The sequence below is a fragment of the Dasypus novemcinctus genome, chromosome 1 (assembly GCF_030445035.2).
Source record: "Dasypus novemcinctus isolate mDasNov1 chromosome 1, mDasNov1.1.hap2, whole genome shotgun sequence".
NCBI lineage: Eukaryota > Metazoa > Chordata > Mammalia > Cingulata > Dasypodidae > Dasypus > Dasypus novemcinctus.
In genome coordinates this window covers 43335997-43350301 of record NC_080673.1, presented here as the reverse complement: position 1 = coordinate 43350301, position 14305 = coordinate 43335997, and the positions used below count along the sequence as shown (strand labels likewise).

Genomic DNA, 14305 nt, shown 5'->3' with positions numbered 1-14305 from the left:
TACAAACCTTTGGACAAAATGCTTTTACTGTTAACCAGACACTACTAAATTAAGGCTCCTGGTATGACGGGTGCATACAGATGTTGACTTCCTTCCTAATTAGAAGTTCGGATTTGAAAAATTAAATACAACTTTAATGTCAGGGAGGGGCGCAGGAAGTCTGTTTCCTTTGCTAATATATTCCCCGTGACCGAAACAATGCCTAACCCATGACTTGAGCTCGATAAATATATGTTGATTAAATAAATGTCTCAGAAACCAATAACTTCTGATCATTCGAAGTTATTGAACGTTCCACGTTACTGAATCTGTTATGGAAATTGTGGAGAACTGTTTTATCAAAGTTTTTTTTTTTTTTAAATAAAACTCTAAATCTGTTTTTTAAAAAAATGAATTTTGGAGCCCAAACTCAATGCCATGCCTAGGATTTCTGCTCTAGCTTGGCCTCGGTTCTTCATTTGGTGGCTGGCTAAGGGATGTGATCCCTGCCCTTGAATCTCCTTCCTTTGTAGGGTTTTTTTTTTTTTTTTTTTTTGCCTGCGCATTTACGTTTCCCAGGCGGAGAAGCGCGAGCGGCGGCAGCGCCTGTCAGCGCGCGGCGCGCGGCTGGAGGGGCCGGGCGGGGCTGGAGGGGCCGGGCGGGCGGGGCTGCTAGGACCCAGGAGGAGCCGCTGCTCGCGGGCTGCGGCGCCTCGGCCGCCTACACGCCGGGCCCCTCTTCCCGCTCTTCCTCCCTCCGCGGCCGAGGCATCCCGGGGGTGGGAGGGGGCAGGAAGCCCCGCTCCCGGGCTGGCGGCGCGCCGGGCGGGCCGAGGCGCGGGGCCGGGGCGCGGATGCTCCCGGGTGGGCTGGGCCGGCTGTCAGCGGGGGAGGCGGGATCTGCGGGGGGAAGGGCCCCACGGGGCGCCCGCAGCGGAGCCGGTGCGTTAGGTGGCGCGGCCGCACCCGGGCGTCGGGCCCGCAGCGCCCGGCGGGCTCGCGGCGCCTCTCCCACGCCCCGGCCCCTCCCCCTCGCCTTCCTGCCTTCCCGTCCGCGCTCCCGGGAGCGGCCGGCGGGCGCGAGCCGCGGCGGGCGCCCGAGCTTTGTGTGCGCCCGCGGGGCCGGGGACGAGCAGGGGCCGCGGCCGAGGCTCCAGTGGCCCAACTTTGCCGCTCCTGACCGGCTCTCGGGGCTGCGTGGAGGAGGCGCTCGGGGGACGTGGGGCTCCCCGGCGGGCGGGAGGGGCGCTCGGCGCCGGGCTGGACAATGAGCGGGGCGGCTCCACGCTGCAGCCACTTTTAGCTGGGGGCGCGGGTCGGCCGCCGCCGCCGCCTCGGCCCACCTGCGAGCGGGCGGGATGACGGAGCCAGGTGTCCCGGCGCTCTAGGGCCCCTCCCAGTCAGACCCGAACCGGTGCTCGCGGTGACACTAGGCTGCCCGGAGGCTTTGGCCGGGACGTTTATTTGTGGGGAGCCCCCGGAGCAGTCGCGATGGCCAGCACCAGGAGTATTGAGCTGGAGCACTTTGAGGAAAGGGACAAAAGGCCGCGGCCAGGGTCGCGGAGAGGGGCGCCCAGCTCCTCCGGGGGCAGCAGCAGCTCGGGCCCCAAGGGGAACGGGCTCATCCCCAGCCCTGCGCACAGTGCCCACTGCAGCTTCTACCGCACGCGGACCCTGCAGGCCCTCAGCTCGGAGAAGAAGGCCAAGAAGGCGCGCTTCTACCGGAACGGGGACCGCTACTTCAAGGGCCTGGTGTTTGCCATCTCCAGCGACCGCTTCCGGTCCTTCGATGCGCTCCTCATGGAGCTCACCCGCTCCCTGTCCGACAACGTGAACCTGCCCCAGGGAGTCCGCGCCATCTACACTATCGACGGCAGCCGAAAGGTCACCAGCCTGGACGAGCTGCTGGAAGGTAGGAGGGGAGGGAGCGGCGCGGCAGGTGCGGCCGAGCGCGCCGGCAGGTGCAGTGGAGCGGGCCCCGCGCGCACCCGCCTGCCGGGCGCTGGGGGGAGCCTGCGGGGTGCTTTCCTGGCGGCTACGGGAATTGCCTGGTTCTTTCAGCTTCTCTGTGGGCTCTCTGTGGAGTATGCGCCCACATGTATTCAGACTTTCCTTCCCAAGAGATTTGCCTTTTGAGGAAAAAAAAAAAAAAAAAGGAAAGGGAAAAAATTCTTAACAGAGGCAAATTTAGGCGTTGGTGGTATGTCTTAAGATTAGTGAACTTATTTTTGTAGACGTGCAAACTGTTTGAAAAAGTGGCTCTCCCAAGAAGAGCTGATTAGCCCCTTATTAATTAGCTGTGACCGTTCAGTCCCCTGTGTAGACCTAGGAGGAAACACCTGCGGTGATTCAGCCTCCGGGATCATATTGTACCTGTTCTACTGTGATGCTGGGAGAAACGCTATAGGTAGGCTTTCTTGGTTTGCAGCAGAAGTTTCATGAGGTTAGGAGGGGTGATCCGTGACAGTGGTTCTCAATTTTGGATGCACCTTGGATCACTGGGGGCTTTTATATACACTGCTAACTGGGTCCCACCCCCAGATATTCTGATGTAATTGGTTTGGGGTGTGTCCTGGGCATTAGCAGTTGTAAAATCTCCCCAGGTGATGCTAATGTGCCAAGGTTAAGTGCTAAACGTTTTTCCACTTTTGGTTGGTAATGAGGCAAATCAAGGTCCATCTTTCCTCCACTACTAAGAGAAGCAAGTCAGAATGATAGAGGCAATGGTTGGGGCCTATCATAATTTGGTAATCCTGGAGTGTCAACCGTGCTTCACTCCAAGGAACTGCTTGGTTGTATGTTGGTTTGTCTTCGGATTCCTGTGATTTTTTACTCTCTTTTCAGAGAGAAGAAGCATTATTAAGAGTTAAGAATCTGTTTCCAGATCTAAATAGCACCCAGAAGGACCAGACAGAAGCCACATATGTGCTGACTGTTTTTATACAACCAGCACTTGTGCATCTTGCTTAATGGAAATGGCACATTCCATATGAGTCATAGCAGTATTGGCTTGGCACAGGGGGGGAACTGAACATTGAGCTAACTGCTTTTCTTAAATTATCTCGTTTTAATCCTCAAAACAGCCCTTAAGGCATTTATCCCCATTTTACAGATGAGGACGTTTCGGCAGCATGCCTTGTCACACAGTACCTGGAGTAGCCTTTATGCGAAATGTATGCTCTCACCTAGAGTTCACCTCTAAGTTATTGTAGCCATTCTAAGGACTTCTGAAAGTGGTTGCGTTTCTCTAGTTCATCACCGTTAGAAGTTTTCCCTGCCCCAGCTACGTGAGAACCCAGCCAAAATTAAGTTCCCTTTACTCTATGTGTGTTTGTGATTTCACACCGTCTCTTGATCAGATGTGTGTTCTCCTGAGGAGCTGAAGATAGCTGGAGGAGTGTTAAGTAAAATAAAGTACAGTGTTCAAAGGGCTTTATCCCTTTTCTTCCATCATGCTAAGTACTGGAAAGCAGCATCTGTATATGTAGTTCAGAACTGAGTAGTCCTTTTCTGACTGACCTGAGTCAGATCAGCAGCCCTGTGGAAGGGTCCAGGCAATGCCTATTGCTTAAGCACTTGTTACTCACATGCCCCTGGGAATCCTGTTCCTTGTGTGGTCTTAGGAGGGACAGCAATTTTAATATCCTTTTCTAAAGTAATTTTACAATCTACTTGTTACATAAAATTTACCCCAGAGATGAATATCCTCATAGGAAAAATGATCAGGATGACCATTATGCATATTAATTAATAAGAGTACTTAGTATCCATGAATCCATCATTCCCAGGAGGTGGACTGTCCACTGGGTCTAATTTTCAAACTGTAGTTACAACTACAAATTGCCACTTGCCAAATCTCCTTCCAGTCATTCATTCACTGATGTTTGGAGGATGGGCATTTGAGGAAATACTAACTATAAATATATGTAGAGTCCACATTATACCACAATATGATAAGTAATGATAGTTATAACACAAATGTTTGGACAACAAAAATGTTTCCATGGCCCAGCCAATTTTCCACTTGTTTCAAACAGTATTCCACATAATAAAATTACTCTTAGAGATGAAAATTTGGGCAGTCAACTTGTTTGTCATAGTGGCATTTTATCTGACAATGATTCTTTGTGTAAGTCTTGAATTTCCCATAAAATGAGTGGAATACCCCTATAGCAGTGCATTTTTAATGAAAGAAATAACTGCCAATGCTTAATATCAGTCATTCTAGAATTTAGTTCCAGCTTTTAGTTTGTTGTATGCTCAACTGTTCAGATTTATCATGCAGAAGAACAAACCAGCTACCTGTGTAGTTTTTACTTGCATCAATAAAAAATTGCCCATGTTGTCAAAATTGACTGCTTTTTTTTCATCTTAGTTCATCATTTTTAATAAAGACTCTCTTGGGCAATTTTTTACCCCATTATGTTTGTTCTCTCTCCTGCTTCTTTCATTCCATAAAATTTGTAGTTTAGGTTATATCGGGTTTTTTTCTAAAATAATTTTCTAAAATGTCTTTAGTGAAGAAAAGAAAATGATGACTCAGGATAGCAGGGCATGAACACTTGTTCAGAGCCCCAATCCAAATGAGCTTAGATGACAAAAGAAATCTGCATGACCCAGTTTTTTTTCTTCTTCCCTTGACCTTCAGGTCTCTGGAGAGTAAAAACAATGTTCTAGTGTTACCTGGCACTCCTTCGGCACTACACTAAACCAACAGACATCGCAGCCTATTGGTTTACCTCCCTTTGATCAAATTAATTTTACTGAGTTGATGCTGGGTGTCCCAGCCCTGTAATCCTGTTTATACTTTAAAACTGGGTAGAGCATCCTCTTGGAGAAGGATTGTGACTCAAGATAGGCAACACTGGGAAAATCAAGCTGCGCTGTCCAAAGCCATGAGCCTACTGAGCTCTGAGCATGTCTAATACCCAACCGAGGCTATTAGAGCTCAAGCTCTTGTGTTCAGCACTAAGGGTCAGAATTCCTGATCTTAGTTCTGTTCTGTGGATCTTGTCCCCTTCTGTGCATTTTGGTCATGTTTGTAAAATTTGATGTCCTGAGAGAGAGGACCAAGGGGAGTAGAATCAGTGTGTGACTGAATCAGGAGCCCTGGGTTCTACTGACCGGACTTAAGAAAATCACCTCAGTTCTCTGGGCCTCAGTTTCCTTTTCTGTGGAATGAGAGGTTGGTGGATCAATTCTCTAGGTTAGGTCCTTTCTAGTCTACAATGTATACCTTTCTTCTACCTTAGTAGTTATTTACTCAGTGTATGCTGGCCTGGCTGCCTTTCTCTACCAGGACCTGACTTCCAGAAAATTGAAGAGGCTGAAAATGTACCAGCACTGAGCAGGGAGGGTGGTAGGTCCCTCTCGTGAAGTGCTTGCCAGAAGCAAAAGAATTAATCAGTAGCTGACTGACACTGCCTCTATAATTCCAAAGTAATATGTCATTTTATGTTATTTCTACCTCTTACCCCTTGGTTAACAAGCTGGTGGACTTTTTGGCGTGTGAGAGAATTTTTATTATTTTCCTAAGTGATATTTTCATTTGCCCATTAATTTAATTTGGATATTTAAGAGAACTGAAATTCTGAAGAAATCAGCTCTTGAAGTTTCTGAGGTTCTCATACTAAACTTAGTTTGCCGCATCTGTTTAGTTTGGTCAGTCTCTTTGAAGGTGTTAAAGAGACCAAAATACACAGTTACCAAGAGTTTTTAAGTCAAGATGAGTCTACATAAGAGTTCAGATTATATTTAGTTGTTTTTTTTCTCTGCATGATCGATTTTGATAGTAATAATAGATATTGAATTCTTAGACCTTGTTGTGGGGAGGAAAGAAACTTAAACGGGTGAGTTTTTCTCTTCTGTGTCCCTTTCAGTCCAGGCTAGAAGTCTTTCTGCTCAAATTCTGTAGGTAGTTCAGGTGGGTTATCAAAAAATAGGACTTTCCACAGATCCTCCCTGGATAACTGCATTTCTAGTTCTGACGTCCACTGAAATCACTGACTGGATCTAAGTTCAACCACACCTTCTATAGCAAAGAATTTTTTGGTTAAACCCTCACATGAAACCCTATTCTCTGGGGAATTACCTCCTGAAAACTCAGGGAGATCGTGACAGAGCCACTTCTGGCCCTAGTCTAGGAGCACATTATCTGAATAGGCTGAGACTTGTCAAAAGCATCAGTTGCTAGTTCCTTTGTGCTTATGAGTTTAATTCTCAGCATATCCCTTTCTTCTCACAATTTAATATAAGCTACAAGAAACTGCCAGGATGCATCATCCATACTTAGCTTGGACTGTCCTCAACTAAATACCCAAGTTCCACTTTCAATTATACATCATAACACAATTTTGCCAAGTTTTCTGCCACTTCACACTGATGATCGCCTTTCCTCCAATTTCCCAAAAGACAGTCATCAATTCCTTATAAGTCCTCATTGGAAGTAACTTTAGTATCCATATTTCTACCAACAATTTCTTCAAAGCCCTCTAAGCTATTTCTATCAAGTACCTCACAGTTCTTCCAGCCTCATTGCACATGCCAACCCCATTTCCACATTTTCAGATATTTGTAATTGCAACACCCTACTTTCTAATACCCAAAACTCTTTTAATTTCCTAACTGCTAAAACAAATACCATGCTATGCATGCCAGCAGGAATTTATTGGCTCATGGTTTCAGAGATTTAGAAAGCTTACTTCCTCCTGGGTCCATATCTTCTACCTGGCTAACAATCTTTGTGATTCTTTGGCTTTTTAAAAAAATTACATGGCAATACATATGGTAGCATCGTTTCCTTTTTCTTTCAGGTTTACATTGACTTTCAGCTTCTGGCTGCTCCCTGTGTCTTCTCCTTCTGTGTCCTGTTTCCTTTGCATGTTGGATTAACGCCCACCCTCATTCAGTTTGGGCACATCTTAACCAATAACATCTATTTTTTAAATTTATTTATTTCTCTCGCCCTCCCCCCCCCCCCCCCCCCCGTTGTCTGCTCTCTGTGTCCATTCACTGTGTATTTTTCTGTGTCCGCTTGTATTCTTGTCAGTGGCACCAGAAATCTGTCTCATTCTGTTGCATCATCTTGCTAGGTCAGCTCTCCATGTGTTTGGCACCACTTTTGGGCAGGCTGTGCTTTTCTGTGTGGGGTGGCTCTCCTTGAAGGGCACACTCCTCCTTCCTTCTTGCACTTGGGGCTCCCCTATATGGGGAACACCCCTGTGTGGCATGTCACTCCTTGCACACATCCGCAGTGTGCATTGGCAAGCTCACCACACAGGTCAGGAGGCCCTGGGTTTGAACCCTGGACCTTCTATGTGGTAGGCGGATGCTCTATCAGTTGAGCCAAATCCACCTCCCCAAAGGTCTTATTTATAAATGGGTTCACACCCATAGGACCAGGGGTTAGGACCTGAACATACTCTCTGTGGGGGATATGACTCAGTCCTCAACAAATGGTTTTTGAAATGTTTCATGTGTGTAGTAGAATATGTACTGTATATACCTGCAAAATGAGGTCTGTTCAGTCCAAGTCTACCAATTTGTCTTGTTTGATCTCAGTTTCCTCATCTGTAATATGAAAGATGGTCAGATGATTGCCAAGTTCCCTCTCTCCTTTAATATTCATTGGTCCCAGGAAATGGTTCTTGAGGGTGGAAAAGACAAGTGGTCGCGACCCTCTCTGGTTCCATATGCCTCTTTAGAAGTTGTCCAAGTTTTGTGGTTTGATGTAGTTACCTTGGTTTAGGTGTACTTTTTTCAATAACCCTCAGGAAGACCTCCATAGACTATTCTCATGAAAGGGAACACTACAAACCTAATGAGAACTGGGACCACAGTCATCTCATTCATCCCTCTGTCCCACAGAAATATACTCCTGGTACATGGCATTTGTTGAATTAATTTTTACCTTTGTGACATATCTAAGACATTTCAGTGGGTGGGAATGGGTGGGTTGTTGGTATTTTTAAACAACCTTAGTTAAGACAGCAGCTGAATATTTGGCCAGATTTGCAGAAGTGGAATAAATTCTCTGTAATGGCTTGGAGCTGAGTACCTCAGAAAAACTTGTTCTTAACCTTTAATCCATTCCCCTGGGTGTGAACCCATTATAAATAGGAGCTGTTGATGAGGTTACTTCAGTTAAGGTGTGGTCCAGGACGAGTCTTAATCCTACTACTGGAGTGCTATATAAGCAGAGTGCAACTCAGAGAGAGAAAGTCACAGGAAACAAGTAGCTAAATTCAACGGAACCAGAACCAGAACCTGGAAGAGAATGGTGAGGCCAGGAGAAGCTGCCGTGTGCATTACTATGTTACAGAGTTGCCCAGGACCAAGGACCACTGACAGCCAGCCCCAGAAAGCCAGTCTTTGGGAAGAAAGCATTGCCTTGACACCTTTGATTTGGACTTTCTCTTTAGCTTCAAAGCCATGAGCTAATAAATTTCCATTGTTGAAACCAACCCATTGCATGGTCTTTGCTTGAGCAGCTCAGGAAACCAAAACATTCATGCTACAGGCAAGTATTAACTTGCCCTTTTATATTTCAGTTTTTAAAGATGCAGTAGACATGTTTTAATGATTTATTAATTTCGCTAGTGAGGTGCTTGACTTGATTTTTCTCAGTGACAGCTATCTTGACCAAATTCTTGTACTTTATATCCTGGGTGTATTTTGAAACTCCAGCGTTACTCTCATAAAGGCCCTGTTTTTTCAGTCTAAGTTCTCTTCCACAGCTAATGGTTAATTTTTTTTTCTCCTTAGCATTAATTCTTATATTAAGCTTTGTCTTCAGCTAATTTATTTCAATCTGAGTTTTTAACACAATTTGGTAACTCTTTACTTCTGTGATTTGGAAATGATTTTAAGGCTAGAAGTTAGATGAATATTTCTTTATTCCTAATGAAATGCTGTGAGTTTTATTCTAATCTGGACTATTTTGTCCTGTTTGCCATGTCTAATATAACCAAAAACTTAGTATAATTTTTGAGGAGCTCCTACTTTATAACACATTGGGAAAACATTGGTTTGGTGAAAGATCAACTCATTAAGTCCTTTTGAGTGTAACATTTACCAATTTATTTCAAAGACAGTGACTGAAATAGCCTAGAATTATGATCTGCTAAGGGACCTTTTGTTTATATGTTTTCAAATTAAAATCACTTGTAAATGAAATATACCTCAGCAAGAATTTTTAAAATATTTGCATTAATTTCTTTCTTCCTATATGCTTTACAAACTTCAGATTACTTTGTTAAATTTTAATTAATAAAAAGGTAATTATTTCTCAAAGTCAGTGACTAATGATTTTTTGCTCCATACCCTTGGCCATTATCCTGGTCTCTAGTTGATGGTATTTTGCCTCATCTGTTAAAGAATCAAGAAAAGAAAATGGGGCTCTGGAAACTTAATACTGATTATACTCATGCTCACCAAGACTGTATTTTTGGGTTATTTAAAAATGAAACATTGGGAAGTAGACTTGGCCCAGTGGTTAGGGCGTCCGTCTACCACATGGGAGGTCCGCGGTTCAAGCCCCGGGCCTCCTTGACCTGCGTGGAGCTGGCCCATGTGCAGTGCTGATGCGCGTAAGGAGTGCCCTGCCATGCAGGGGTGTCCCCCGCCTAGGAGAGCCCCATGCGCAAGTACACCCCGTAAGGAGAGCCGCCCAGCGCGAAAGAAAGTGCAGCCTGCCCAGAAATGGTGCTGCACACACGGAGAGCTGACGCGACAAGATGACGCAACAAAAAGAAACACAGATTCCCGTGCCACTGACAACACCAGAAGCAGACAAAGAAGAACAAGCAATAAATAGACTTAGAGAACAGGCAACTGGCGGGGGGAGAGGAGAGAAATTAAAAAAAACAGGGAAACGGACTTTGGCCCAGTGGATGGGGCGTCCGTCTACCATATGGGAGGTCCGCGGTTCAAGCCCCGGGCCTCCCTGACCTGTGTGGAGCTGGCCATGCGCAGCGCTGATGCACGCAGGGAGTGCCGTGCCACGCAGGGGTGTCCCCCGCGTGGGGGAGCCCCACGCGCAAGGAGTGCGCCCGTGAGGAGAGCCACCCAGCGTGAAGAGAGAGAGCAGCCTGCCCAGGAATGGCACCGCCCACACTTCCCGTGCTGCTGACGACAACAGAAGCGGACAAAGAAACAAGATGCAGCAAATAGACACCAAGAACAGACAACCACGGGAGGGGGGGGATTTAAATAAATAAATAAATCTTTAAAAAAAAACCAAACAAACAAACATAATTTAAAAACCTAATAGCCAAGTTATAGAAGCCAAAAATGACCTTAATTATTTTAATGACATTGTCACATAAATATTTATAAATATAAAGGTAGGCATGCTTATGTATATAGATCTTACATGCTCAGACAACCAAACAAATTTGTAACATAAGTACAACTAACATAACCAATAAAATGTAGTATAGATATATAAAGGTACAGATACCATTTTGCTGAAACTAAACTGGTGTTCCCAGCATGACTGAGGTACTGAATGCTGAGTTCAGTGTGCTGTAGTTTGGTATGGCACATAATGATGTGGTTTTTGCACTAACAAGCCTTCTATCATTTATATATATTAAGTCCACTTCTCTTTTTTCTCATTAACTCCTGGCAAAGTTATACCACTTAATGCCAATAGAAATGAGGCTGCGTACACTGAGTGGCAATGCTATACCTGATTTAGGAGCAGTTCAGATGTTATAGAATAGGATGATATTAACTTTTTAAGTTCTATCATTACAAGGAACCAAAATTAAAACTCTTAGTGAACTCTTACGGATTATGGAATTTGCTTGGCCCTGGTGTGAGGATCACAGAGATAATGAATCTGAGCTCTAGGTTCCAATCCTGCCAGAATATTGGATGCAATTTCTTTCTTCAGGTATAGCTTTTTGGTTGATGAGAACATTTTTTACTTTTACATGTAGCTAATTTCTTTGGTCATTAGTTAAATCCTCCCAGATTTTAATGCTTAATCATGTATTTGTGGATATATCTCTTTCTTCATAGTCAGTCAGATGTTCAAAATACCTTGTACCTTCCTTGATGGAATTTTCCTAGAATCCTTACAGCAGTATGTGACTGTAGGAGATGACTTGGTTCAGCTACTAGCCTTCAGGTATATTGAAAGGGCACTGGTCTTAGAAGTGAAAGATCTCACTTAGTGCCCCCAGTTCTACCCTACCGAAAGGGCAATAATACTCATTTTGTGGTTGCAAAAACAATAATCCAGAGTCACAGCAAATAAGTATAGGTGGGAATAGCATCCTTGTCAAAGCAGTGTACTTTGTCCTACTCTATACTAAATTTAAATTCTGGGTGCTGTACAGTTTGGTTAGATGATCCGATTATGCTTTCCTCAACAGAATAATAAATCAGTCTTTTTCTTACCCTGTATTTTTTTTCCTTACCTGGCTGTCATAGGATCTCATTCCAATGTGCTTTAGATGGAGATATGCATATTATAATCTACCCAGTAGGACAGTCTCCCAAGTGCTGTTCTTGATGAAGAATATGTAAACATCTTCTAGATGCAACATACCTGATTTTATTTTTCTTTATTACATTCCTTTGAAAGTCATTTTTAGGTTTGGAAGTAAGGAGATCATTTAGCTTCCTGAGATTTTACTAACATTAGCCCTAACGTGTCTGCCCATGCTTCATTTTCTTTCCTGTTTGTCTTTCTCTGTGTTACTTTATGTGTATGTGTTTAGCCTTTTTGTCTAAGACTTCCGCAGAATTTACAATGAAAGTTTTCCTTCCATTGTAAGGTTTCAGAGCTTTCCCCTACTCCAAGAGTTAGAAATAGTTTAAATGTCCAAATTTTGTCTAACTGAGCTTCTGCCATGATGTCAAAGTAGTTTATAATCATAAACTAATTAGTGGTTTAAGGCAAACTACAAAGTGGTAGTTTTTAGCTATGCACCCAAAAATTATGTTCTTAAATTCAATTTGTTCCTATGGATATGAACCCTTATAAGTAGGACTTTTTGATCAGGTTACTTCAGATAATACTTGGCCCAGGATGGGTCTTAATTCTATTACTGAAGGCCTTATAGGGAAGTTCATGGAAAGAGAAAACAAGGGGAAGCAAGAAGCTGAAAGTCAACAGAACCCTTGAAGTGAAGGAGAGGCCAGAAGAGGCTGCCATCTGCATTGGTATGTGACAGAGGAGCCACGGGCCAAGGATCATCAGCAACGAGCCCCAAAATGCCACGGTCTCCCCAGAGAAAGCATTGCCTTGATGCTGCCTTAATTTGGACTTCTCCTAGCCTCAGAACTGTGAGCCAATAAATTCCCATTGTTTAAACCAGCCTGTGGCATGGTATTTGCTTTAGCAACAAGGAAATTAAAACAGATGCTTAATGTAAATATTTTAATAAAGGTGTATGAGAGACTGTAATAGCTGATAGAAATTTGGCTAAATCATGTCATTGTTGAATTTCTAATGACCTAAGATTGCATGTAGTTATTTGTAGTCGCTAATGGTAAATTTTAAATGTCTGAAGGATTATTATTAAAAAAAGGAAATCTACATATATTTTTCCATCATTTAAAAGACATATTTATGGGATTACAAAGTCAACTCTTTACACTTTAAAGGTTTGAAATTTTTTTCAAAACTTGGTAGATACTAGGTATCTCTCATATTCTGCTTGTTTTCCTAGATGTCTTAGGCAGGTGTGACCTAAGAATATGCTCTTGGTCATTGACTGAGGTCCCTCAGAGGAGCCTGACTCTAAGTCTTTGAGGGTCATTCTGTGGGAACAACTGCATTACACAAATGCTTTACTTAGAGGCAATACAAATCCAAACCACAATATGAATAAGTGTGTTCTGGAAATATGCATTGTCTTTATTACTGTGACAAACATGCTTTGAGTTTTTTTTATATGCTAGATCCTATACTACATGCTGGCAATTTGAAGAAGGTACAGTCAGTGTTTTCAGTGAGCTTCCAGTCCAGGCAGTGGTTTGCAACCAGGAACTGTATTCACAATCACTGATGAGACTAAAAAACATTATCCATGTGTCCAGGTCCCACTTTCCATGATGCTGGTTCATTTGAACTGGCATAAGCCCAGGCATCTGTATTTATGCATCAAAATCTCACCTTTTTAAAAAAAAAATTTTATTCCCCACTAAGAATAGATGATTAGGAAAGATCAGGACATTGCTGGTTTAGGGTACAGCAGGAGCAGCCAAGAATGACATGTCATTTATTCTATTTTTTTAAATTTTTCTCCCCTTCCCCCCGCCCAGTTGTCTGCTCTCTGTGTCCATTTGCTGTGTGTTCTTCTGTGTCTGCATGTATTCTTGTCAGTGGCACCTAGAATCTGTCTCTTTTTTTGTTGTTGTTGCATTGTCTTGCGTCAGCTCTCCGTGTGTGTGGCACCACTCCTGGGCAGTCTACACTTTTTTCACACTGGGTGGCTTTCCTTATGGGACACACTCCTTGCATGTGGGGCTCCCCTATGCAGGGAACACTCCTGCGTGGCACAGCACTCCTTGCGCCCATCAGCACTGCACGTGGGCCAGCTCATCACACAGGTCAGAAGGCCCTGGGTTTGAACCCTGGACCTCCCATGTGGTAGGCGGATGCTCTATCCATTGAGCCAAATCCGCTTCCCGTATTCTATTTTTAAATTATGAAATATAACACTCCAATTGCTAGTAAGGATGTGGAGCAACAGTGGAGCAACTGATAATGCAAAAAGGCAGAGCCACTTTGGAAGACAGTTTGGCAGTTACTTACAAAGCTAAAACTAGGCATACCAGATGATTCCGCTTTCATACTTTTTAAGTATTTACCACAAATGAGTTGAAAACTTGTGTCCTCACAAAAACTTCCACATACCAATCTCGAAGCCAAACTCAGCATGTAAATGCAATGCCTTCCCCCAGCGTGGGACATGACACCCAGGGATGAGCCTCCCTGGCACTAAGGGATCACTACCGAGTACCAGCTGATGACGTAACTAGAAAATGACCTTAAATTAAAGGTTCAACGCGGACCAGCAGAATATCCCTGTCTACATATAATAACAGGAGTTAAAAATGCTGTTTGACCTAAAGTAAGGGGGAAATGGAAAAGACAAATGAGTTCATATAGCTATGAATTTCTAAAAAAGAGTCTGGAGGTTGTCAGAAGGATTGCCCTTATGCACACCTGAGCAGAGTCTCAGAGACAGATAAAGTAGATACAACCCCAGATATTGGTCCTTTTGAGGGCTAAAGAGACCCACAGGTTCTATGGTCATGGCAGATGGGGTTCACTGCCATGCCAGTTGACCCTTCTTCAGAGCTGGTG

At 44.1% G+C, this 14305-nt stretch overlaps 1 protein-coding gene across 10 annotated transcripts in view; it reads left to right on the top strand.

Moving 5' to 3' along the window:
* Positions 1-900: 900 nt before the first annotated feature.
* The window catches only part of DCLK2 (doublecortin like kinase 2), a 187030-nt gene continuing 173625 nt past the window's right edge, over positions 901-14305 (top strand). For 2 of the 10 annotated variants that reach the window (XR_188638.4, XR_011648536.1), the window contains exon 1: positions 1042-1891. Coding sequence is in view for 6 of the 10 variants with exons in the window: in XM_004469813.3 (XP_004469870.2) it covers positions 1471-1891 (421 nt within the window). In the remaining 4 variants the exon portion in view is untranslated. Of the gene's footprint in view, positions 1892-14305 lie in introns of all 10 variants that reach the window. The other 8 variants (XR_011648538.1, XM_012529539.3, XM_004469813.3 and 5 more) reach the window with 7 other exon arrangements.